Source organism: Amia ocellicauda, chromosome 16 (assembly GCF_036373705.1).
Source record: "Amia ocellicauda isolate fAmiCal2 chromosome 16, fAmiCal2.hap1, whole genome shotgun sequence".
In the NCBI taxonomy this organism is placed as follows: Eukaryota; Metazoa; Chordata; class Actinopteri; order Amiiformes; family Amiidae; genus Amia; species Amia ocellicauda.
In genome coordinates, this window is record NC_089865.1 from 10,436,036 (window position 1) to 10,462,655 (window position 26,620).

Consider the following 26,620-nt stretch of genomic DNA (forward strand, 5'->3'; position numbering starts at 1 on the left):
AGTGACTGTTCCGTTTCAATTCATTGATACCACTAATGGCTTCTTAGCAGCTCCATGAAATCAAGCAGCTGTCAAGTCGATGCATCAGAAAGAACAGTAACGCACTCCCATAAGAAAAAGCAGCACATCAGGATGTTTGGCAAAACATCTGCTCCTTTACATTGCAGCTTTGCAGTAAATATCCAAACAAAGAAATAGGAGGCAGTGCGATTAGCATCTCGATCAGGGTCTTCTGTTAAAACACTGCTGTACGCCTGTAAACTTCCAAAGAAACACAAATAAGCAGCTCCAGCTACTAAGAACACTGGCCATACCAAAGAAAAAATGATTAATTAAATATAATGAATCTTTGGAGATTCTTAAATTACTTTCAGCTGTACAATTATTTCTAATTACATTAGCTTCATTTTTTGTATTTTTATTTTTTTTATTCAGGACTCTGCCTTTTCACTCCAACACAACCTCCCTTGTACAGTGGGCTCCATCCCAGCTCTAATCATGAAACACGGGGCTTGTTAAAGTCCTGTGAGCCAAACATTCAGGCAGTTTTTTACTTTTATGACAAGTAATATTAGCTTATGCAACCTGTCTTGTACATGACAAGTAATATTAGAAAATGTAACTTCAACTCTTTGAAGTCTGCTGACAACTTGGAAGAAAAGCTTGTGAGCTCCTTCTGTTCTCTTTTAAAAGACTGTTAAATTGTCAATAAAAGAATGACCCACTAACTAACAAGGTAATTACTCTTTTGTTAATTACACCCTATTACCTTTAATACCAATTGGCAAAACAATGATTATTAGCAACTGAGGTGGGGGAGGGGATAAATAAAAGCTGCTTGGCTGAGGCTTTTAATTAACAACACTGAATGGATACAAAACGCTACCCAAAAGAAGGTCGGAGCATTGGCCTGTACATCGGTGCAACTACTCCTCTCTTTTCACATTCTTGATAAAGGTCAGGGTGCTTTGCACACAAAGGTTGCAAGTCCATAGATTAAAAAAAAAAAACAGCAAACCTAGGACTCTTAAGGACCCATGATTCATGTAGAAAAAACATGAAAAATCCTCAACAGCATCCTTTGGTCAAAAAAGAGAAGAGGCGAAGAAACAAATTTTTCGTTTCATAATGGGCTGCTGTTATTTGAACCACATATCCTACTTTAAAATAGAACTTGAACATAAACAGATTGAATGGTTCTTGAAAATGAATACAGATGTACTATTCAGGAGACAAGGAGGATGGGTTTACATCCTACCTCAACCCAGCTCTTCTTAGTTTTCTTAGAAAACACTGGTTTCTATCACTAGAGAGAAGTTAAAGCATTTTTCTGTCTGGCTGACTGTGCCCACACCATTGATTACAGAGCCTCAAATAAAAGATCTGAAGAATCATTTTCTGAAGCCTTCTAAAGTCCTCTACTAAAACATGTCCTGAAATCTATACTATTTAAGAAAGAAATAGGTCTCTCCGTAAAAATAAACCTGTTCTCCCAGGTGTATTTAAAAAAAGAAAAAACTATAGTAGGTTCACAAAAACCACACAGCAACGAAAAGTATGCGACACTACAATATCCCAGGTGTTATTAATAGAAACTTTAGATTTTTCCCCCATTAACTTTTCCATGTGACCGGTAAACGTTTTGAAATAAAAATGTGTCTATTGTTCACAGGTAAATTAGAAGAACAGTCCCTTTTCTTGTATCACCTGGGGATTGGATGACATAAGAAGCTCTAGCCAGAGGATACATGTTTTTTTTTTTCTTTTTCTCATTGATCAGAATACAACAGGTAACCTATTGTTTCCCAGGTCACTTAAAATAAAATCAGTCAGTTTTGTTTTCCTCTCAAGTCTTTTAATATCAAATACTACAAAACTGTGTAAAATAAAAAAAAAATGTTTGAAATATAACCCTTAATTAATATAATAATGTGTAAATTGATCAAAAGAAATATATGTATACACAAACATGGGGGATGTAATTGAAACAACTGTCTCTGAAAGTCATTCAAATATTGGAATAAAAAAAAAATCTTCACTAAGTAAAACAAATACATTTTAAAACATGATCAGGTCATTCTTGAGACATACAGACACACAAACACACGGTGGATCTGTAATCGTGATCTTTCTGCTCTTGGGGTACCACTCTCCCCACCTGTCACACATACAAGATAATAACCATAATAATAAAATACACCACCACATTTCCAGCATATAGTCTTTTCCTTTAATCTACTCGTTTCGGAAAAAAAGTTACAATATGAAATCCCTCATTTAAAATGGTAAAAGCCACGAAAAAGAACAAAACGCACTACAAATGCGCCCACGAATAAATTTTACTTAAACTTTACATGACGTCATCGTCTCCCCTCGAAACATTTCCTAACTTTCAGCGTTTGGGAGCATGGCTTAGCTTCCTTGAAAAAGTGAAGAAGAAAAAAAAAAGATCAGGGAATTAAAATTACCCAAGATGGCGAGAGGCTTGTTGTTTAGAGGGCAGAAAAATGGAGGATATTGTAATATACACAAAGGGATAAATTTCAACAACTCAGCCAGGCTGCAGCTGCTTCTCTTTATAAGGAAGCAACACAAAAGATAAGAGAAAGAGAAAGCCACGAACTCGGCAGCGGAGTGTAGTCTACAAACCATGGGGGATTTCCTCCAAAAAATCAGAGAAAATGTTACATTTCAAGCACAGCTGTAAACCTAAACTGGTATAAAATGTATAATTTGTGGTTTAGTGATGTTTGCTCAGTGAAGAGCCGTGAGATTTTGTTGCCATCATCTGAGACAGACATATTAAACGGACCACAGGCACTCAGCTCCCTTACCTTTTCACTGATTCCGGCATCGTTGTTTTAATCAAAAATAAACGGCACAGCGGACAGATTAAGATATCTAATTAATGGCCAAAGCAAGGGGGGGTGGCAATCGCCCTGGAAGCGCTTTTATATTCTGAAGACATCATTTGAAACAGGTTTTTTAAAAAAAGAAACAGTTTAACCGCACCAGTGAGGACACAAAAGACGTGAGACTCAAAAGCCCCAAGTCTGATTAACCAGCCTGATCCAAAGCGACAACAAGACCCGACTCTTTCCATTTGCCAAACTTTCCCATTTAAAACGGCTAGATCATTAAACCCAAAAGGCACACGACTGTCTTTATCTGTCTTTTGCAACTTATTGTGAAGCAGGAGCGCAACGGCAAGGAGGACAAGAAGAGAAACTAAAAGAGATCTACACCAAAGCGGTGAATCCCATGAAAGAACTGCTACATAACCTTAACTACCCACCTTCAATAAACCCCAAAGTGCTTAAACTTACCTTAGTTTGGACACTTGCACGTATTCCCCTCCTCGACTGGCTCGCCTGTGCTTTTTAAAGTGATGTTTCTTTTCCTCCTCGGTGTGGTATTGTTGTGAGAGGCCGGTGGCAGATGATAAAGCAGGGAATTGGGCAGTAATTGAGTCTCGGTGCGAGTGAGTGTGTGTGTTAGTTACTAACAGCAGATTGAAGGAGACTCTTCTCAAGGTTTATTCAGCTTCACTTCAAGGAACCACAGTGACGTCAGCCCGCCAGCTCTCTAACAATGAAAACTTACATTTATGATTAATAAACAACAGGGCTACGATGACGAGTTGTAACAAAGTGGCTGATGCCTTGTGTTTTGCATTCTGATTACACATGGAACAATTAGTGGGCTATTATGTATGTCTCCGCATAAATACGATTAAGTGGCTATCCAGGATATTTCACTTACATTCTGGAAATCAAAAGCAAAACTGATTAATTTTAATAAATGCAGGCGTGCGTTATTTTGTTATTGTTATTGTTTATTTATGGGTTTTTTTTGGGGGGGGGGTTATTACAGAATGTGTGTGTTTTTTTTTGGGGGGGGTGTATTAGCAGGATATTTTCATGGAGGTGGAGGCATAAATAATGAGCTATCTTGGGATCATATTGTTTAACAGTGCTGTGACGTTTTGTCTGTGTCTGCAGTAATGGACTGGGGAATTGATGGGTTCGGATAAAGTGTGCAAGTTTGTTTGTTTTTCTTATGAGGGAATATGAACTGGACAATGAGATGAATGTTGTCAGAAAAATCTGAAAATAATATCAGAGCATCTAAATGTCTAGGTTTATGTCGTCTGGCGTGCAAGTGATCGTTGGAAAGCCAATGGAAATTGTGCATAAACGCGTTGTTACAGTGTCATGCAGAAGAAAAAATACATTGAATTAAGTCTGAAGGCACCAACTAGGTGATTTAGTTTGTGTTATGGCAGGTAGGAATAAGGTCTTGGGGGCCAATGTCTAATAACACTGTGGTACTGAACTGGGCTAAATCTGCCAACGACGGTTTTTTATATTTATCTTCATTTTATTAGGATCTTCAATCTTGAAATTCAAATGTAAGAACTTCACTTTCTACAAGCACTTTTGGTTGAATATCATTCTTGTCTTATTGTATTGAAAACTAAAAAAAACACAAACATCTGTGACATTTTAAAACATACTTTTAAACATGAAAATGTATTTGTTAGGATTGAATTGGTATTTGTGGTGTGCAGAGTAACAAAACAGATTAAAGATTCACAGAGGCTAATCTGACTTTATTTCCTCTTAATCTTTGGAGGGAACAAGATGGGTGATAATGTTCATCTACAAAGGTATTTACAGTATCTGGTAGGCAGAAGGATTTGAGATATGAGCGAGCTCCCTGTGGACTTGCAAACTTTCTTCAGGTTAAGGAACATTATCTCAGGTGAACAACTTAAAGAATTAGGCCATACATTGAATACGGGTCCATTTATCTTTCTTTTGATTTAAACTTGTGCAATTTAAGGACTGTAAAATGATTGTTTATCTAATACTGAGCTCACTACAGTTAAGCAAAGACTGCCATCTGTGCCCAATTGTGTGTTTTCTTCTTTTTCTTTCTTTCAGCAACAGGCTGAACGTCAGACCTTGTGACCCAGCCTTGTCTGAAACGGGGAGTCCAATTATTGCATAAACAATAACCTAAAAAAAGTATCATTTCCTAACAATATATTAAAACAAATACAATAATACAATAATAATAATACCAAACATCACAGCAAATACACCAACACAACAATATTATAATGTATAAGACACATCATAACTGTAGAAGGAAAAAAAAAAAACACTTGAAGTGCATAAATGATCATTTGTTGATTTGTTGAGCTATACATCTTATAGATAGCTAAAAAATGTGTCTTTCCAATTTAATTTAATTAATAAATGTGTTACTATGAATTGTTCTTTTCTTTTTTTCCCCTTCTAATCTTTTAAGAAAGTCACAAGAACTGTAGACCTAATCTTTATTCCCAACATCATGAAATATTGGAAATATTCCCTTAGTCTCCTCAATGCTTTACAAAACAATCACTGTTTAATTGTAGTACAGTGCTCTTTTGCTAAACCTAATCGTACCAGCACTATACGTAATTGAATACAGTAATTCAGAAACAAAGTCACTCATAAATTAAAGGCAGAAAAATCCTTATTCAGCATTCAGAATTTAAAACAGGTTTGTATGCTCGTTCCCGTCTCATGTGTTCATTGATTTTTTTTCTTTTTTCTTTTCTGCTCCTCCTTTGCTTTAAGAGATGGGGTCAATTCAGAGCGAACGAAATGCCAGCTAGATGAAATAAGATTCACAAGATCATCACAAATTGCAGAAAATGATGTTGTGTTTTGTTTCTCCTGCAGCCATGCACTGTGGCTTTAATTGTATTGGAGAATCTTCATTAGTATTAACACATGGGGAGATTGCACAAAGCTGCTTCATTAGAAAAAGCTTTGCAGGCTGGGCCTTTTTGCATGCGATGAGAATGTCAGCCTTACCTCGGTCATTTGTAACATAATAAGTGCAAGTACAATGACTGCAATGCAAGCACATTGGGGGAAGGGCAAACAGGCTGTCTCCTTAAAAGGGATTTTTAAAGAGTCTTGATTATAAAGTATAATGAGCTACCAAAAGAACTAGTAAAGATGATCTCTCGAGAGACTGATGGAAAACAAATTAATGTGGTGATTTGGTTTTAATTATTATTTTTCTATTAGTTCATGGCAACCCTAGGATACACATCAGGCAGCAAAGCTGTGCTTGCAGTTATTGATTTTTGCCTGCCACATTCTGGGAATACAGATTTTAATCATCTCAGTACACCACACTCTGTAATTCCATTAAAAACAAGAACCTTCCAGCACCACAAAAGCATTTAATTTCAATGACACAAATTTCTCTCTTAGCTGCAAACAGTGCCTTCACAGTAAAAGTGGCCTTAGGTTTTACACATAATTGAATTCAGAGTTCTTCATGCTATGCCTCTCTCAAAAGCTTTAAGTAAGTAGCTAATAACTGTAATAAAGACAATGGTCTCCTAATATTATGTTATTAACCTGTATTGAATTAAAAACAAATTAAGCTGAGTGGTTGTTTCAGTATTTTAAATAACCTTTGAAATTACCAGTAATAGCCCTATTATTAGAAAGCTGTAGGTTGTGAATATATTACTGTCATGTTCTAAAATTTATCTTATTTGAATTAGATCGCAATCGTAGAGTTACTCGAAAAACTGATGAATTCCTACAGCTGCTCCAATTTAGGATGTTAGACATTCAGACTGTTTGTTTCTCAGTCAATGTTGCTATTTGTATTTATAAATAAAAAATGTCCTCTAAATTATTGCATAATTTATAAATGCATTAATTCTTAATATATTAGAAAGGAAATGAAAGAGTTCTGTTCCTGATTATGGATCAAAGTTGCACAATGGGAAGCACTGGAAGTGGTTGTCATGCTGTTGATTTCTTGTGTTTTCAAAGTCAGAACCTTTGTGTAATGTTTAAAATATAACCAGAATAGTTCTGTATTTTTACGTTTTTGTTGGCAAAGCTTGAGACGAAAGGAGTTTACAACTCTAATGAAATCAACTCCTGAGAGGCTTGTTCAGAAATCTGGAGGTCTTTTGTTTGTGCAATATTGATTATATGCTAATTCTTGTCTAGAAGCATGAGTGTGTGTCCTAAATACTGCTCATATGATCACTTATTTATGATATTTGACCTTATATCATAATAATTATTTCATGTTTAATAAGGAAAGAATCGTTTATGAAAAGTAAGTATTAAAATACCTGTAGTACTATCTTGGAGTTACAAAGTTGGAGGTAATCATTTACATTTAACTGTTAAGCTATGTCATACCAAATAATGTAATCTGTCAATTTTAGAAGAAGAATGTTTAAATATTGGGGGGGAAATCTAAAACATTAGTGAATGTATACTGTCACATAAAGGATACATTATACAATTTTATTGCCACCCTTTCTTTATTCATGTTCCCTTCTCTACCAGAAATGCAATATTAAAGCAAGTACAGTGTATGAAAGCACTAGGTTTGAATTTAATAATAACTGGAATGGTCGAACATTTTTAATATGGCACTCCAGCATTGTACATTTAGGACCCATTTGATCATGTGATTCCCTGTAGGATTAATTGACAATGAAGAATGTATTAACCTTTAACCCCAGCACAGGGCAATCCAAGGAAGGTAGGTCATAAAGGTTAGAGATGAGATACAATATTGTCTGGACATTTTTTTTTTTTTTAAGGCACTTTGGTAAAAATATATATATATATATATATATATATATATATATATATATATATATATATATATATATATATTGTTTTCACAAGATCACACATGCTTTATCTGAGGGTCAAATCTAGTATCTTGTTGGAATCAAATTAAAAGGCTTGAAATGCATTTCCCCCAAATATCTTTTTTATGTGATAAGACACATCAGTGACATCAGTACAGTGACTCATGGATGACACATGAAAGTAGAGCCTCTTTTCTGGGAAAGATGGACTATTGGTATCCTGTAAACCAGAAAAAATGGTCACCATCTAACACATTTCTTTACAAAATGACATTTTTATTATGTAATAATAATGTTTTCTGGAAAAAGCAAGAGCCACAGCAGACCATTAAAACGGCATCTTCATTGAGCAAGATATCAATTTATTTAATGTCAGCAAATGTTCTAGTTAGTGAACGCACTTATAATTTACTACTTTTACCATGGGAAATAAAATATTCAGACATCATTTAATTAAATGCACAGAAAATGTGTCTTATCAGTCACCAGTCTGCTCTATTTGTAGTAATGGTAGGTGTCTCTGCATGCAATAAAAAGGAAATAATTGACTAATCCTGGTGCAGATTTTTAGTCGTCGTCGTTGTTGTTGTTTAGTTGTTGTTTTCTAAATAGCTGGTTCTCATTAAAATTGTTTTCTGGAAAGACGTAAAGATGCAGTTTATTGTAATGATCCTAGAATAAATATAGCTACATTTTTTGATTTGCAATTTTACAAATGTCTTTTTTCTTTCCCATTGTAAATGTCTTCAGTTATAATAAATCAAAGGACATATGATCCATTATTGAAAAAAGAAAAAGAAAAAGAAACATTAGAGGAATTAATATGAGTGCATTGGTGGTATACAGATGTATTTCTACTTAGGTCAGTAAAACAGAATCTGTCAACTAGGCTAAATAAATATCTCAGTAAAGGATTTCTTTCTTTCTTTGCTTGTTTCTTTGCTAATAACAAAGGATCCAAAAAAATGTTTAATTTTCTAAAAAGCCTTTCCGCTTTAGACGTTGGAACAATTTGTAAGATTATTTTATTTTAAAAGAACTGCAAAAGCTTTGTAAAATTAAAAAACAACAATATTTTACTGCATACACACCATGGGCAATGAATATATTGTAAATTGATCATATTAGATATTAATAGTATTACAATTGTTTTAAGTTTATACAGACTGACTATACCTGACTGGATTTCTTTAAGTGTAATTACCCCTTTTCAGGATCTTGAAGTGAAACAAAACTCTTAACATTTCTCTCTTGATTAAGTTAATTATTTATCCCTTTTATAGTGTGTAATTATTAATTATTAATTATTCATTTGAATTATAAATGTTGTCTCTCTTGAAGTATTATTCTAAATATATGTGTTTTAATGCAGACTTTAATCGTTAATTATAAAAACAGTTGTAGGAGTTGATTAAATTAAGCCTGGTCTGGGTTCTAAAGGGTTTTCAAGACCAATTCAGGAAATAAACACTACAGTGCACTTTGTTATTCTCCTTTGGTGTCATCAGTTTACCAACACTACTTACTGTTCCCAGACAGCAAATGTTAAACACCATCTACTGCACAACATATGCCCAAATATAACAACATATGCACATATTTATTTTATCTCTTCATTAACACCTTACATTCTGCATTGGATGGGGTTCATTTTCACTTTAACTTACATGATTGCTCTAACCAGTAAGTATAAATGCTCCCATCAGTACTAAGTTGTCCTTTCCGCTTCATTGATCACCACAGTCTCATTGAATCCTTGCAGAACAAGATGTGCCTTCACAGTATTATCGCTAATAGAAACTTACTGGACCAATCAGCTCCTCTGAAAATGTTGGACACTACATGGGCAGACTGTCACAGACATTGTGGTTAATAGCCAGTTTTGTTGTTTCTTATTGACTTTGTATTGACATACAAACAAAAGTCAGTGTGACACATTACTGTTTGTTAACTTGAATTAAATCAAATATGTCAAGCCTTTGTAAGGTGTGAAAAACAATTGGCTTCTAGTTTCTGTCACAATATGTCACGATTTTGTGGTTTATAACTTAAAGCTTGCATTGCTCATTTCACTCTTTGCTCAAAATTATAAACTGCATAACAAAGAGGACATATTATGTGTTTTCTAATAGCACCAGTTCTCATCAAAGATAATAATGAGGAAACATGATAACTAAGCAACAATGTGGAAAACAGATGCTCCTCAGTTTATTTTACATTCACAGATGTTTGTAAGGTAAAATAAAATATTAATGTTAAATGAAACAATGACGGGAGATGAAAAGAAATCTGAAGTTAATGTTTAAGAAAAACAGTTTTGTTTTTACCCAAGTCATTTTTTTGTATGTCTAATATTGGAAAATATTGGAAAAACATTTTTTCTTGTGCTTTAAAAATATACAAATCTATTATTATTCACATGTTTTGTAGACAGCAGTGGCTGGATGCATTTTATGTCAACTGTCATTCTGTGTCACATCTTATTTATGCAAGACATTGTCCGTTTTAATTAGCAATTTCAGGTCACTGAAAACTCCATTCTCCTCCAGGCAGTCATAAAGCTAAAGTGTGAAATGCCTACAGTATTATTTGATCAAAAATAGGCCATTACAGCTATAATCATAATGGCGACAGCTTAGCTATAATGTATGCTCTCTAGAAACAATTCATCTTGTAGTAAAACAGCAGGATGAAATTGGGAATGCTACTGAAAAGCATGATGGAACGCAAATGCCAAGATCTGTCTGAAAAATAAGGAGCTTAGCCAGCCAATGTAATTATAACATAAACAGGTCCAATCATAGAATCTTGAGAAAGGGTTTTGTGCATTAACATGTCGATTAATTATGATAATTATTTTCCACGTGTGAAATGCATATCTATTTAAAATACAGTACCAGTTATCTGGGCGTGTAATTAAATATGTTCATTGACTTTTTCAGCTACCAGGTTGTTTTATTGAAAACATGGCATTCATATAGCCTGTTTTCTTCACCACCATGTTGGTAACAAAATATGTTGCAGCCCCCCACTATGTAAAATGTACCATGACCAGTGCACTGACAATTAAATTAGACAAGCTAGTTCAACATTTGTCTTATAAAACATAAAAATAAATATGATTTGCAGGTGGAATGTATGCAGCCTTAAAGTTCAAAATGATGCACATGAACTAAACACCACCAACACCAGCACAGTTACAGAACCTGTGGCACCCATACTTTCTAACATAATCCTAGCCTGATCCAGGGCTGGGGTTTACATTTGCTAAGGCTGTGATTTATTAATTACTCAACTGCTCTCAAGAACTTTACAAAAGAAGCACATTAGCATTTGCATATATAACTGATGCAGTACTTACTTTATGAGACAAGTGACAGGGTCATTACTAATGATTGTATAATTGTTTAAAAAAAAATCTCTTATTTTGTCAAAAGCGTGTACAGTTCCAAGAATTCCAATATTTCGCAAAACAAAATGTAGATGTATTCAGATAACACTGACTAGTGGCACAAAAATTGAAACTATACACACTATAATTAGTGAATTACTGTGATGAAGATGCTTTCATTTTAGAATACTCATCTCTACAGTAATTATTTTTAAATTTGTTAACATGTATTAATCTGCTTCATGACACAGATTTTTCTCAACTTGTGGTAGAATATCCATGTCCATAAGAACATAAGAATATTAGAAATGTTACAAACAAGATTAAGCCATCCTGTCCCTATTGGAGATAGTGGCTTACTGTCCCATGGAATCTGCTTTAAGAATATATGTCAGTAATTTGTTACAGATACTCACAGCCTTTTGTGTAAAGATCTGCCTTTTGTTTTTAGGCCTAAATGCACATCCTTTTAAGTTGTATGTATATCCGTGTGTCTATGTTTCCCTGTTGATCCTGAAGTAGTCCTCTGAGTTACATATTGTGTGTAATATGCTGTTTACATGTAACATACTGCATAGCATTTTGCAGCCTTTCAGGGATTTGTGTGTTACAGAAGATGGATAGTTACACAAGGTTTGTGTAAAGCATAGATATTCGTGACAGATGTCTTATATTTCACATTACATAGAAGACTTCTGTCTTTTGTTATTTCTGAGTTGTCCCAAGCTGCACCCTAACAATCAGGTTTTTTGTAGAAGTATGTTTTCTGCTAGATTAAAAATAATTGAGCAAATGATATCAAAAACTTAAATAAAACAAATAGTTTTGTGTTAAATATATACATATTTTTAAAACTATGGTTGCATTAACAACACAATTAAAACAGTTCAGTTTGGACCTGTACATTCACATTATTTTCTGCATTTTACTGTATATGTTCACAGCTGTATTTGTAATTGTTCATACTTTGCACTTTCCCAAAGACTTGAAAGGCTGACATATAATGAGCTATTTGCTTTTGAAGTATGTCTTCAGCATCCAATAAGACAGTCACTGAAAGTCCAAATAGATCACATGACTAGAGTAATACAGGGCAGAGCCGTGAGGAGGCATTTTGCTGGATATACCAGGCCTTGGATTTCACCTGACCTCGTCATTTGTTATTCTTTGTTGCCATTTGATCTGCAGGATTAGTTGTGCAGTAGCCTGTGTTAGTTTTCTTTCAGTTCTTTTAAAACCTGGTTATATCTAGACAGCTGTACTGTACTGTACACTATTTTCTGTTACTGTGGTGGGTAACTATTTGTTTTCATACAGGTTCAGTAGATTCAGACCATTAAACTAAAACAACTGGGCTATGGCACTTTTTTCTTAGAGCTTTTGCTCCCTTATTTTTGTCTGTTCAAAGATCACTTCCTGGGGCTATATAATTGAAATAAATTAAGGAATTACAACATCAGTTTATAATCATAACCTTTGTGTTGTTGCAACATTTCTACACAAGATGGCATAACATAATAATTTAATGTCCTGTATTATTGTAAAACGTAGTCAGATCAAACTCATACTGTGAGCAATTATAGGCGAACTAAGCATAAAACCAAAAATTAATAAATTAATAAAACAACACTTCCACTCATTCTTTCCCAAATAAAGAAATAATCTCTCAGAATTCCTATCATCTTATTGTGAAAACTAAAGGCCTTATGACAATAGATGAACATATTGATAACAAATACATTAAGAGATCCATCATTCACCAATAAATCCTTCACATTATTCACCAGTCCAAAAAGAGACTAAGATGCTATGTATAAGAGTTATTTAAATAATGTAGTGATTAACTACTGCCTTAGTGTTACTTGTATTAATGGACTGGGAAGCATTTTGTTTGTCATGTTTCAGGATATTGAGAGGTCTGCACTGGCTTTGAAATTTGTTATTCAAATTAATGTCTAATTAGCTCTGTTTACAGTAAGGTTTTAATTGCCTTACTGTATGACAAAACAAACAACATGTATCACAAACATGTTAATAAGAAAACAGTCCAACCTGTTCTGAGAAGAGATACATGCACCACTTAGAAAGCAAAATGTAGGTTGATGTCCCACCTAGTGGCCAAGATACATAATTCACTGAAGTGGAGTTCTGCTCTCCTGGGAGGAGGGTTTATTGTTTTCCACTGAGCAAGGCCTCACCTCCTTTTCCAGTGACAGAAAGACATTTAATGACTAGCATACCTCACTTGTCTGCAAAGCCCAAGGCAAGCAAACATTACAGAAATCACAGAGATATGCCTCTCAGACAAACACTTTTTAAATGATACAGCTCTGACGGTATTCAGATTATTATTATTAGAAGTAGTAGTAGCAGTATTTACTTTAATCTCTATAATATTAGCTAGAGGCTATGTCTGGGTTTAATACAAAATTAAATGCTATTATATCACACAGGATATTGATTAGCATCTAGATTTAGACTCAAATGCCAAAAGAGAAAATGGAAAAACTCAATTTATCCCTCCCTTACTTGAGATTAATTTTTTCATACACATTCTGAGTTAAGCAAGACTTATCCAGAAAAAGAGAGTGACTGTTCCAGTTATTCCAGGAGAGCAATAACATGTATTTTCCATAATTGTTTCTTCTACAGCTCTACAAGTGCTCAGTGTGACCTTATCGTGAATCATCTTTATATTTTATATATATAGTTTATATTGAATTTTAAATAGTGATATACCAAAAGTATGTAAATAAGTAAGTAGTGGTAGACCAAAAGTAAGCCTAATATTAATTATATTATAAATGGTAAATGTGGTGATGCAATGAATCATGTAGCCACCTTAACTAACATGCAGAGTGATTTGTTTTAGAAAATACCTAGTGGTTTTATTAATCTAATAGGAAAACTGTGTTGAATGAATGACAGATCTAAGATGTCATGCTCTGGCTGATAGAGGTAAATGTCTCATGTGAGATACATGGGAGATTAAATGACCCCATGAGATGCAATCCTTCAAAACCATCATGCAACAAAACAAATGATTATTCTGCATAATTGGTCACCTTAAGCTTTTATGACAAGTGTCCTGTATTGTTAAATGCAGACACTGCATGTTGTGTTTAAATGTGATTTACAGCATCAAATCCAACAATGACATGCTACTAATAATAAAACATGCTGACCTTATTATTAAAATAAGGAAGCTGTGTGCAAATTCTGTTTAAAGGTCTTTAAGGGTGTGATATGTTTGTAAAGTACACTCCTGTGCCACATTTACTTTGGTGTCTTTGTTTAGGTTGTATTATGATACATGTCATCTGCAGCAGTTTCGTAAGCCTGCAATTGCAGCCCATCAACACAATGTGGTCAAAATTAACTGCATACCTGATGAGTTGTTTCCTGTCCCAAACAGAAAGTGTTGTCTTTTTTTAAGATTACAGTGCTCACCATAACACAGACAACAGGTACACTATTAATATTTCTTAGAAAATCTATAAATATTTTAATATGTGGTGTCACGGTGTCAGGCACGATTTACAGACTCGGTGACGTGCAACACCTCCGACGGCATCCCATTGGTTCCGGGCTACGTCAATCACGGCGGAAGGCGGGGTTTGTCTTGCCAGCTGGTGTCCGGTTACACTTCAAAAGTCACGTGATCCGGTTTATATCAACACAGCGACGCCATTATCAATGGTGAGAGAAGTGAAACAGGGAGGCAGAGGTAAGACTCAGTGTGTTATTTGACAAGGAAGTGTAGAAAGCTGCATAACGGGCCAACGGTGCGTGAAAGGAGGACTGGGATGTTTTTTTTTTGCGGGAGTTAAGGAGCAGATCGATAAATAGACGATGGCGAGCATGCACCATGAACGCAAAGTACAATGATGGCCTACTGGGGACAGTAATAGTAATATGGTCAAGTCAGGCTTGGTAAAAAAAACAAATATATATAAATGCATCAAGAACCGCATTTGACTTATTTGAAGCCTTGAGGTGTAAATCACCAGTATATATATACCGTGTGTTTGTTTTGCAAGGATTTGTGTAATCGAGGCCCTCCGGATCCCTGCAACAGTATGACAATCTCAACGCAAAGTCAGGAAGCATTCTCAGATTAGCAAGAACAAATCCCACAAGCACCAGCAATCAGATAGTCACCCAGCCTGTTTGAATGGACCATCTCCATTGCGTGAAATATTGTCAGGGGTTTATTTGTATTGGTGAGACTTGGGAGGTTGGGGGTGATTTTGTTTGACATAAGTTGGCATTGTGTTGTTTGAACGGGTGTGGGTTCCCAGTTATATTTATGCTTCTTTAACGGACATCTTGTGACGAGCTCGAAGCTGTACAGAGAGAGTAGAGCCGGTGTATAGTTATGGTTTAAATTCATATATATTTTCAAATCACGTCTTGACCCCTGCCTTACACATTGATATATACATTGTTGACAACGCTGACCAATTTGCATACGGAAATAACCCTTTATTGACTGGATTGACTTTGAAGTACTACTTCATAGGCAATCTTTTCAAATGTTTTGCATTGCATCAGCGTTGCTGTGTTTTCTGATTTGTCACATGCATTTCATGGATCTATTCATGTAGCAGTTCAATGTGTTTTTTAGGTTTATTTGCCATTACATTTTAATAATGCATAACCCTTCCACGTGTGTTTTATCCCCTAAAATCTAATCAAAAGCAGATTGACACTTATAATTTAAGAACATTGCATTCAGATCATAGCTGATGCAGCTCATATATGCTGAGATCACTTGTATAAAATCCAACCGCATGTAATCCATTTTATATTTAAAAAAAATGAACTTTTCACTCATGTGAGATGTGACTTGGCAGCTTTTTTGTAGAAATATAAATTAAATCTTCGTATGATAGTTTACTAAGTCAGGTCTGTCTATCAGTAGATTTAAGCCATTTTTATTTAGCTGATTTAAACTCAATTATGTACTGCATACAAATATTGCAGACAAAAGGTCTAAAGTGGTGCTTAGGGGTATTCCTTATGTACAATACTAGGTTTATTAATGGATGCTAACAAAACGTGAGCCTTTCTGACTAATGAGAGTGTATTCTGGGTTAAACATGATTGGAGGCATGTTATTAGAATCCCAGAAAGGCTCGGCAAAGAATTAAACATCCATTAAGCCCTGGGTTATACATCCAGTGCTTGGCTGACCTGGATTTCAGTGGTTATGACATATGGTACCACCTGCAGAATGCAGAAATCCATTAGGGATAGAATCCATATTCTTTCATGTTTTGGATTTGTATTTTCATAAAGCAGTGTCTTTACATTCTGTCTCTACACAAAATCTGTCATTTCTACTGTTGTACCTACAGTGACGTTGTAACTTAGTTTAAGTTTAAGATTGTTGGGCAGTACTGTGGAGCGGATTGAACATGTATGCCAGACGTCATCCTCTAATTTGACTTGCAAACAGTCATCCAATGGTAATGTCTGACTACTTTAGCTCACCGGGCTAGCTGACGTTGTTTTGGTTTTGTGGAGCGTCTTGAAAGTGTCTGATCGAATGCTCGCTTAATTTTTGGGACAAATGAACAAAACATGAATTATCCTAATCAAAATTTAGTTGTTTTAGTCTGTCATTTTACAGTTTAAACCCCTTGTTGTGGCACAATTGTGGCAATTACCATATACAGAAACTTTAAATAAATGGATGACCAGGTTTATAAAGCACACCCAATTATTTTAATCTATAAAATGTTTGAACGTGGTTTAAACTGGGCTGTGACCAGTTGCCATATAACAGGGAAGACATTAACACCCTTACACTTTGTTGACTACATCAGTAGACTTAATGCAAGTTGCAGAGTCCTGATGGGCACACATGAGCAGGCCATTCCTTGACTTGGCGAGTTGCTTGCTCAGGAAAGTTTGCAGTTTGTCAATGCCTTACTCTGCTGTGAAAATACCACACAAGGCAAATATGGCATCTTGTGTGTCTCCAGCCAAGTTTAGCAACTCTGCAGCTGGAAAATGGATCACTGATTCAGTGGTGTGTCTTTTGAGTGCTGGGCATTTTTCATTTTTGGAAATGCTTTTCATTGTTCTCCTATACTTAGCCTAAATTATTTATGAAGTTACACCAAGCAGATTCAAATTCCCAATGTGCTGTAATTCTTCTGTAGTTGTCCAAGTTGGATATATGTATGACAAGGTCTTTTGAGATGCAAAGTGTTTGGAGCTATTTGTAGGCTGCTATTGCATGCACTGCCATTTAAAACTTGAAAGCAAACTCAGAAAGGTTTGAAATAGTTATTGTTTTCACTTTGCAAACAGTTGGGCTCTTTCTAATGCTTTTCCATTTCTTGAAAAATGATACAGATGAAGAAACTTGCAAGGTTCGGCTCTTAATTTGGATGCAGTTCTTATTTTCGTGTGGGAAGATCATTTGGCATTTAATTGGTTTGTATTACAGTAAGGCAGACTCCCAATTTGGCTGCTCTAATGAAATATTTGGAAGCTCAAGGGCAGTTGCATTTATACCAGCCAAGATCCCACTGGTTTACATGTTTTTACCTTGGCACCGATGCCTTTACCGCATTCCTCTGATCTGTTTGGTTGGATTTGCAGAGACCGACAAATCCAGAACATAAATGCTTCTTGACCCCAGCTGGAAAGTATTTGAATGGTAGTAAACTAGTTATAATGTGTTAAAACAATGCAAACAATATTGTTGTTTGACTAATAATGGAGTCCTTGTTGCACGCACCAGTCCGCTAATGGGAGACCGTTTTAGATTTGATACATTTGTGTCTTGGGACTAATTTTGTTATTTTTTCCCCAGTTTACAGAGATGGATTCGAAACCAAGAAGGCTGCCTTTCATGCCATCTAGCTCTTCATCTTCGTCCTCTTCCTCCTCCCCGTCCTCAGTCTCCTCACCTCTGGGCTCCAGCAGGCTGTACTCAGGCAGGGCCAATGTGCTGAGTAGCGAGCGATACTCCAGAGGCACCCCTGTCAAACTGGAGTCAGAGTACCAGGTACCTCTCACAGGTCTTACTCATTAGATTGGTGGAATGAGGGGGGAATTCAAATGATTTGTGTGTACAGATTCTTACAAAGTGAATACCTCCTAATAAGGCAGTAGTAATATGTCTGAACAATGGACCTTCTCAACAGGTATTTGGTACTTCCTGTTTGAGCAGCCTTTAGTGCTTTAATTCAATTCAGATTTTGAATTCCATCCCTCTAATTAGACCACCGTGAAAGAAACTTGTTATAGCTGTACCACAGTCTTGAGTAAGCAGTAATTCAAAACCTTGTTGATTCATGCCTTAAGGTGAAAACGCCACATGCTACTCATAAAGTGCATACTGATTGAAAATATCCTTATTGCATGGGATTTGTAGAGCTTGTATTCTGTTTTTTGTTGTTGCTTTCTACGGCTTCTCATTATTTTTGTAAACTAAATGGGAGTTTGAAAATGGTACACAAACAGAACTATTTTCAATGTGTTATACAAGTAAACGGTTTGATTTTGATATCTTCAGACTTTACTGTGGCTTTTTTTTTTTTTAAATATCCGTAGAACACTAATGGCTGCTTTGGGATTCCTAGCGCCTGCTTCCTCTTTCTATGTTGTTTCCCAGGTTTGAGCACCAACAGCTTTTTCCCTTGAGCTCCCAGGCCTAATGCTGCTAGTCAGTTTGCAGGGGAATAGTGTGTTTCTGTCAATGTGCATCGGGGGAGCTTCCATATCTGACACACACACTATTACAGCCATTAGAATTGTGTACATGCTCTATTGAAAAGAGGGCGGATGTGAAATTCTCAAGAAGTAAGCTTGCCTTAACCTCTGTGAAATGGTGCAGTAGTCTGTCGGCCCAGCTTTAGCACTGGAAGAGCTCTCCAGCTGTAATCTGTTTTTATGTGGAGCTATTCAAATTACAGTTGCTATATTAGCAAGTCTTTTTTTAGTCTTGCTGAGATTCCAGGCATCGTATATTCCAGTCTGCTTGTCAATGACTGTCCCAGAAGATTAAGTTACTATGGCATTAAGGGATATTTTGTACAGCTTTTCTGGAGGTGGCCACAGAGATATTTGCTCACGTTCATGCGGGGTGCACCAGCAAGGTCTAAATATTGTTATTCTGGTGTATAGTGTACAAATGTGGAAATTATTGCATATCTGAAATTTGACTTGAGGGAGATTTTGTATTTTATGTAACTGAAGGTGTGATTTGTCATATCCTTCAACAAATTACATTTCCATACTAATGCCAAGGCCAGCATAGTATTATAAAAATATGCATTAGGCAGATTTTTTGCAGTTTGTGTGGGCTTAGCAGTAGTGCCCACATACCACAGGCTTTCTTCAGATGCTTTTGGAATATAAAATATAATTTCAGTAGTTTGACTGTATTATTGAGTGCTGCCCAAATTATACAGTTAATTTGTTCAATCAGTTTAAATGTATATTGCCATATTTACAGTCCTTAGACTCCAGTGTTATGAATTTGAGGTTTCTCTGGAGAAGGAAATTCACTGAACTCCCTTTACTGATTATCAAACTGTCAATATTTATAATTTTAGATCAGTCTTTGTCGCTATAATGAAACCTGTACATGCAAGCATTATTATGACTTGGCAACTATGATCAGTATTTCTACTACTAACATTTAACTTAATAATCAAGGAATGCACATAATCTAGTTCACAATTCTGCAAAATCACATTTAAAGGTTTGCCATCTCTGAAGATTTTTTGAAGTATCTGTTTTCAGTAATCCTTGTGTATGTATATCATCCTAGGAAAAAGCTCAAAGCACAAAAGCAGGAGCTCCTAGTGATTAGGCATAGCTACACATTTTGTCTCCTTTGTTTATCCATTGTTTACCAGACACGTTTTATTTCCACTAGAGCTCCAGGTTCCACAGCTCCTCCAGAGATTACAGCTTTCCAGAAAGCCGCCATTCCAGCTGGAAACTTTCTTCTCCATCTTTGACACCAGCTTCTACATCATATGATCGCTCCTGGTCTGACACCTCTGTAGGAACCAGGAGTAAACTGGTAATATGGCCAATTTACAGTAGAGCAAGCTCATTTAATGTGTCTTAAATAAGCTTTTGCAGTTTTATGGCATTAAGTTACTGATGACATGACCAAAGCTAAACGATATTGCTTTATACCAACTGTTACTGTTGCATGTTGAGCAATTTGTCAGAGCATATGTTTAAAGAAAAGCAACTACTAATGCAACAGTAGCTTGATGTTGCTTCATAGTAGCACACAGATGGTTTGAAAAATGTTTTGTAACCAGGCCATGTATCTTTTCATTTTTTCATCCCCACCCACTCGCAGCTCTGACTCTTCATGCTAATCTAAGAATATACTCTTGTATTATGCACTGATGTAGCAGTGTGACACAGTTTCTTGGAAAAACTACAAAGTGGTTTACAATCTCAGCGGATGCAAGGACCAATTTGTATGAACTTGCTAGTACTGCTCTAATACTTTAAATGGATGGGTCATCTGAGATGGAGTGTTCATTTACAATAGTCAGGTACCTGAAAGGCATCTGTATTGTGATGTGAATGTGTTCTCTCTTTATAGTTGAGTCATCAGGGTGAATCTGAAAGACGGCAAGGAACCTACTGCGGGCTCCTCAGTGCATCCCAAGATACTGATTCTAAAAGGCCGAAGCTGTCCTACACAAACCGAGCAACATACTCGAGAAGCGCGTCTTCGTCTGGAGTGAACAGTAGCTACAGTGGCATTGGGAGCATTTCAGGTATGTCGTCACTGGCCAATTCATGCATTTGGTTCTAGAGGAATGTTTTCCTGTGATTCATAAGAATTGGAAGAAGCCTTTTATTAAGTCAAATCTAAGTGTTACTACTTAACAAAAAAGTATGAGCCCAAACAATTCCATAGCAATTCAACTGTCACAAAATGGAGGCTACATTTCTGAATGTTGAAGACTCCTGCATTGAGTTCTATGGATGGTTGTCCCTGGCTGTAGGGAGATAATTGCTTATTTTGTAACTAGAAATATTAAATATTAAATATATAATAATTCACTATTATAAACTAAAATAAGGTACTTTATATATCCTATTAAATTGTTACAAAAACCTAACGTGGAGCAATTCATGCAGTGAATTTAATGTGTTAAAGGGTTCATATAAACCTATCATTATAATATTAAATACCCTTGTTTTCTTTTCACAATCCCCAAGTGGTTGAATACTGTTAAATAACTTTCCAAACAATTGCATTATGCGTTGTAATTTTAAATCCTTTATAAATGTAAATAAGGGCTTGTCATTTTGGAGGCTCTCTCAACTTGCTCTGCCTGAGGTGACCTATATGAACCCTTTAACAGTCACTTGAATCTTTTTAACATACAAGTGCATAACAAACTGAAACCTCTCCTTTTAGATTCTTCATGGAAGTACAGCCCGGTTTCCAGATCGTCGTCATCCTCCTCATCCTCGGAGTCCCTTCGCTCTAGGCGAGAGCTAGATAAGAGAGCCGAGGCCAGTCTCTCCAGCTATGGAGACCACAGCCGCAGGAATGGAGGTTTACTTTCCTCATCATTGTGTATGTACAACTGAGCTTTTATTTTATTTTCTTGGTCTTTTTAATATAGACTATAGTATACAGTTGAATGCAGGTGCCCATGTTGACATTTTCTGCTTTTGATGTTATATTTTCCTCTGTTTTACTTGAGTGCAGACTCAAAATCTCTGTTTTTGGGGTCTGGTACTTTGTGTAATGCTTAGTAGAGTTGTTGCTTTAATAACCTAGTCATTATACCAAATAACTTCATGCTCCTGGAAAGACATCCTTTAAAACTCCTTTTTCCACTTGCATTGACGTAGGTGGGGAAAGTGGTTTAATGGATACATTAATGTATTGAAGCTAAGCTCAGGGGAAGGTCATGCTTAAATGTTTTGCCAAAACCATTTTTGTAAGGAAACTAAATCGTCTTGCTTTTTTATGTATGTGTGTATATATATATTATACTTGTCTGTGTATTGGCCTAGATCTTCAAGACCGTGTGACCTCCTCATATGCACAAGGAGCAAGGCCCAAGGAGAGCTCCTTTACATCCAGCAGGGTGAATCGTTCTACAAGTCATCATATGACATCTGATTACGAGCGGTCGTTATTATACAGAGATACATGTAGGAACGCTTCTAGGTCTTCTAGTTCTGTGTCCTCAAAAGATCAAGAATCTCCTCAGCCAACCGTGGCACCGGAGTCCAGGAACGCCTCTTCAAGGTCTTGTGCTTGGTATATACCACTCTCTGAACGGACCACTACTACACCTCCGAGCCCCCCTCAAAGGCAATCCACCGAGACCAGTGATTCAGATGGTAGACGGACAACCAGACAGTTACTGTCACGCCTGGCCTGCAGCATGTCCTCCACATTCTTTTCTAGAAGGTCAAGCCAGGATTCTTCAGGTTCAAGTTCAAGGTCTTTTGAATCATCCACAGAAGAGGCATATGATGTCCCAAGAGCTGAAAATTCTTCCCAAAGTAGTGATAGCAGGAACAGCAGCCCTGAGGTTTCGGAGAGAAGAGCTACAGATTCCTCTCAAGGCTTCACGTTTCTGAGACGAAGACGGCAAGGTTTACCTCCTGTACTAGAAACGCGCAATACCGAATCGGTGCCAGAAACCTCAAGATCCGCTAGTGCTGAAAACCGAAGCTCTGGCTCCTGGCTCTCGTCTTCATTTAGAAACCGTTGCACCCCACTGTTCTCCCGGAGGAGAAGAGAAGGCAGGGACGAGACTGCCCGAATGGCATCCAGCTCAGATGAGATGTATGGAGAGTCTCAAGGTCTTTGGAGTAGAAGGGAGTCCTGTGAAAGCAAAGCCTCTGGTGGGGATCAAGATGAAGAATCTCAAGGTGCTGGAGCATCTGCTTCCCCCGCGGCGGCCGAGTCCAGCACTCCTGCCCACGATGCTTCCCCGGCGGGGCGGAATCCGCGACTCTCTGGAATCGTTCCGAACTCGTTGTTTCGCCTCGCCATGCCTTCCACGTTGGAAAGCACCTTGCCTGATAATGTTATGATAACTGTCGACATCATGGCCGCTGGTAGAACTCAACCTGATGGACAGGAAAGTGGCAAGTCTGTTCCTTCGAGAGACCCAGAGAAGCTGAAGAAAATCCAGGAGAGGTAAAAGTGGGTGGGCATCACTGGGTCCTTTCTTTTCAGTAATAATGTTTTGGAATTTTAAGTATAACCTGTAGAAGAATAAGTAATTTTAACTTATGCATGCTTGTTGCAACTGACCAGCAGGAATTTAAGTGCAGTAATATGTTTCTCCAAGCAGGTTCCACATAGTAATGAATTTGTGACTAGTTAAATGGTTAGCAAATCTGACTGACAGGAAATGTGTGGAACTTTGTTCAGCTGCATTGCTGTCCAACATGAACGAGTGCTTATAAAATTGATATTATGTACAGAGAACAGGCATGCTTTCCTTTACCAACTCCAACTGTGCATTCCTATACTTTTACCGTTACATTTGTACTACTACGTAATGCATAAAACTTTGACACGACTGTTTGAACTCTGCTACACTATGCAAAATATTTTGGTACTAAATGCAAAAGACTTTCTTTTGGTCTAGCTTGCATACTTTGCATTTTATTGTATCTGCCTATATGCTGCAGTCATTTAAAATATTGACTCTCCCCCCCCGCACTCTTAATCTCAGCCTCCTTTTAGAAGAGTCCGACGATGAGGAGGGAGACCTGTGCCGCATTTGCCAAATGGGGACTGAAACCCCGTCAAATCCGCTGATCGAGCCCTGCAGGTGCACTGGCAGTTTGCAGTATGTTCATCAGGACTGTATGAAAAAGTGGCTGCGATCCAAAATTAACTCGGGTAAACCTTTTCCCTTTTTTCTCACAGATTTGTTTTGTGCCAGTCAGTGCTACATTTGTTTGGAATGTAAATGTGAGAAAATGAAGCTGGTACAAGAAGCTAATGGATTCTATTTCACCTTCTGTAGGTTCGAACTTGGAAGCTATAACTACCTGTGAGCTTTGTAAAGAGAAGCTGCATCTTAACATTGAAAATTTTGACATCAATGAGTTGTACAGAACACATGCAAGTGAAAGGGTAAGTACTAAACTGAAGGGCTTTCCATTTTGAACTGATCAAGTCTGAGTTAAACCCCCATGAATGTATTTTCTCCATCATGGGAGAATACTGGTCTGTTTTGTTTCGTCTTGCTCTCTTGGTGCCGGACATGCTTTCCAAATTAATTTTCAAATTAGAAATCCAACCGAATCCTTAAATGTGTGGAATGTTTTTTTTATGAAGAGGGGAATGACTATCTGTAATTATACAATTGGCAATGGTAACCCTTGAGGAAGATGCATTCAAATCTCTATTTTCATTATATTATGTTTTTCAGGCAGAGTATGAGTTTATCAGCTGTGGCCTTTACCTTGTCGTCCTGCTGCATTTGTGTGAGCAGCGTTTTTCGGATGTGTTGGGTGCTGCCAATGATGCCGGGGTAAGAATTTTAATTTTCGGGTCTCATTTTGTAATAAAGGTACTTTTGTACATCGACCAGTTAATTGGCTGTTTATAAAATGAATGTTCTTGCATCTTGGATCCCCAGTAGTTGTAGTTAAAATGTTAAACGTCCAAGACGCTCGAGTTTAGCCTTGCATGTCCCAGTGGTGTTCGTGGTAGCTTAACATGACGATGCTCAGAAGTGTCTAGTTCCTAGTGTAACTCTGGGTCCTTACAGATGATTGAAATGTAATCTTGCTTTTATTGTACGAAATGTTGAAATTAAATGTGGCTTAAAGCTTTTCCTCTTTTTCACTCAGTTTTTCAACCTAGCAAGAACCCTTCATGAGCACATGGATGATCTTGAAAGTATGTTTTGAATTTACTGTGGGGTATTCATGCGATACAGAAAAATGTCTGTAATATCACACTGAAGGGCTCTGTTCTCCATAAGAAAATAGATTCTACATTTATTACTACATTTAAAATTGCTGAATATCAAAGCCAACCGATACTTTTGATTTTATGGATTTGAGTTTGTGTGAAAGCAGTGTTGTAAGGATGCACTTTTGTGAATATTCTTTAACCGTTTTAATATACATGGGTGGATTGAAAACTAGTTGACATGAGCTGAGGTATAGAGTTGTCCTCAAACCATTCATGACTTGCTCAGTTTGAACCACATGCATCAATGGAGTTCTGACCTTCCAGTTGACCTTGCTTTTGTGTGAAAGATGAATTGTCACCCCCCTGCCTAAAAACAAACAAGAAACACCCAAAACTTTGAATCTAATGTAAAATTACATCAGTAAGCATTTTTTGGCTGCTGTGTTACATAAAAGTAAATGTATTTCTTAATTGCCTTCCAGGCTCTTATGAGGAATCTGAAGAGGAGGTTGAAAATGACAGCAGACCATCTTTTGATTTTGATGATGACGACGATGACGATGAGGAGGAAGAGGAGGAACAGTATTGAACAGAAGAGTAATTGGAACAATACAACATCCCTTTTGTTATGATTCTTTAATGGCAATCATGCCCTTTTCATGGTATACAGATATTTTTAGGGTCAAAAAGCCTATCTTTGGTAAAATATTCAAAACAAATTGGTACATTTTGCCTTAAGGGATGTTTTATAGGTAGGATTTATGTGGGAAATGTTAAGTGGTTGGTTTTTTTCCCTTTTATGAGAACAACTTATTTTGATGGCATAGTAGAAATGAGTGCATTTTCTCACGCTTTATTCATTTGATTACATTTATAATAGTAGACACTATCAAGCTACTGTATACCATGAGTGCTTTAAATACTTACTCAAATCTGAAGCTAAAACTGTTCCTGTGTGCAGGCAAAACTCGCACACCGGTGTGTTAAGTCTTACAGATGAACTGCAAGCAACAGGCAAGGTTTTGTAAAGAAATGCCTTATTTTATTCATACCTGTGTTTGAAAACTGGGGGAAAATCTAGGATTTATGTAAAAGCTGCAAACATTCCCCCTTTCCAGCATTTTTGTACTCTATATCACCTGGTGTGTGTGTGTGTGTGTGTTGGGGGGGGGGGGGAGAGCAAATGACTAAAGGTTTAAAAAAAAAAAAAAAAAAAACTGTACTGAAGGGACAACTGGTTTTCATTATTGTTCACTGTAAGTCATTTATTTTCTGTTGTAAATTTAAGATAAAATTTACATTTTCGCAGCTTTATAATGTTCTGGATTGACTTCACACTTAAGGATTTCTTCTATGGATTTTGCTTGACTTAACAAGTTGTTTTGATTAAATGGTTTGTTGTATAAGATTAATAAAAGGTTAGATGTACCTGTTGTCATAGTCATGTGATTGTTCTCAATGGATTAGCCTGTATTGCATCTATTGAAGACATATGCTCTCTTTATCATCGGCTTGATGTGGAACGGTTTTGGATGTCCGAGTCCTAAATTAGCTGAACGACCAAACCAGCTTATTCAAGTGGGGCTCCCAGCAGCGTGGCCCCTGTCCTGTATGCAGC

General features: G+C 36.6%; 2 protein-coding genes across 22 annotated transcripts in view; one reads left to right on the forward strand and one right to left on the reverse strand.

Annotated features, from left to right (window-relative positions):
• baz2ba (bromodomain adjacent to zinc finger domain, 2Ba) overlaps window positions 1-3,592 on the reverse strand; it is a 72,621-nt gene extending 69,029 nt beyond the window's left edge. For 4 of the 20 annotated variants that reach the window (XM_066688283.1, XM_066688285.1, XM_066688281.1 and 1 more), the window contains exon 1: window positions 3,327-3,583. The gene's annotated coding sequence lies outside the window, so the exon portion shown is untranslated. Of the gene's footprint in view, window positions 1-2,834; window positions 2,911-3,326 lie in introns of those variants that run through there. The other 16 variants (XM_066688295.1, XM_066688292.1, XM_066688290.1 and 13 more) reach the window with 10 other exon arrangements.
• Window positions 3,593-14,746: 11,154 nt separating this feature from the next.
• On the forward strand, window positions 14,747-26,430 carry marchf7 (membrane-associated ring finger (C3HC4) 7). Of its 2 annotated transcripts, XM_066688625.1 has the most exons (11): window positions 14,747-14,817; window positions 17,920-18,114; window positions 19,993-20,142; window positions 20,686-20,863; window positions 21,514-21,675; window positions 22,122-23,262; window positions 23,807-23,976; window positions 24,104-24,213; window positions 24,512-24,613; window positions 24,936-24,984; window positions 25,485-26,430. In XM_066688625.1, exons 2-11 carry the CDS (start codon window positions 17,929-17,931, stop codon window positions 25,589-25,591), a joined length of 2,355 nt encoding a protein of 784 aa, XP_066544722.1. In that variant the 5' UTR covers window positions 14,747-14,817; window positions 17,920-17,928; the 3' UTR covers window positions 25,592-26,430. The 2 variants fall into 2 exon arrangements, with proteins under 2 accessions (XP_066544722.1, XP_066544723.1); XM_066688626.1 differs by lacking the exon at window positions 24,936-24,984.
• The last annotated feature ends 190 nt before the right edge of the window (window positions 26,431-26,620 follow it).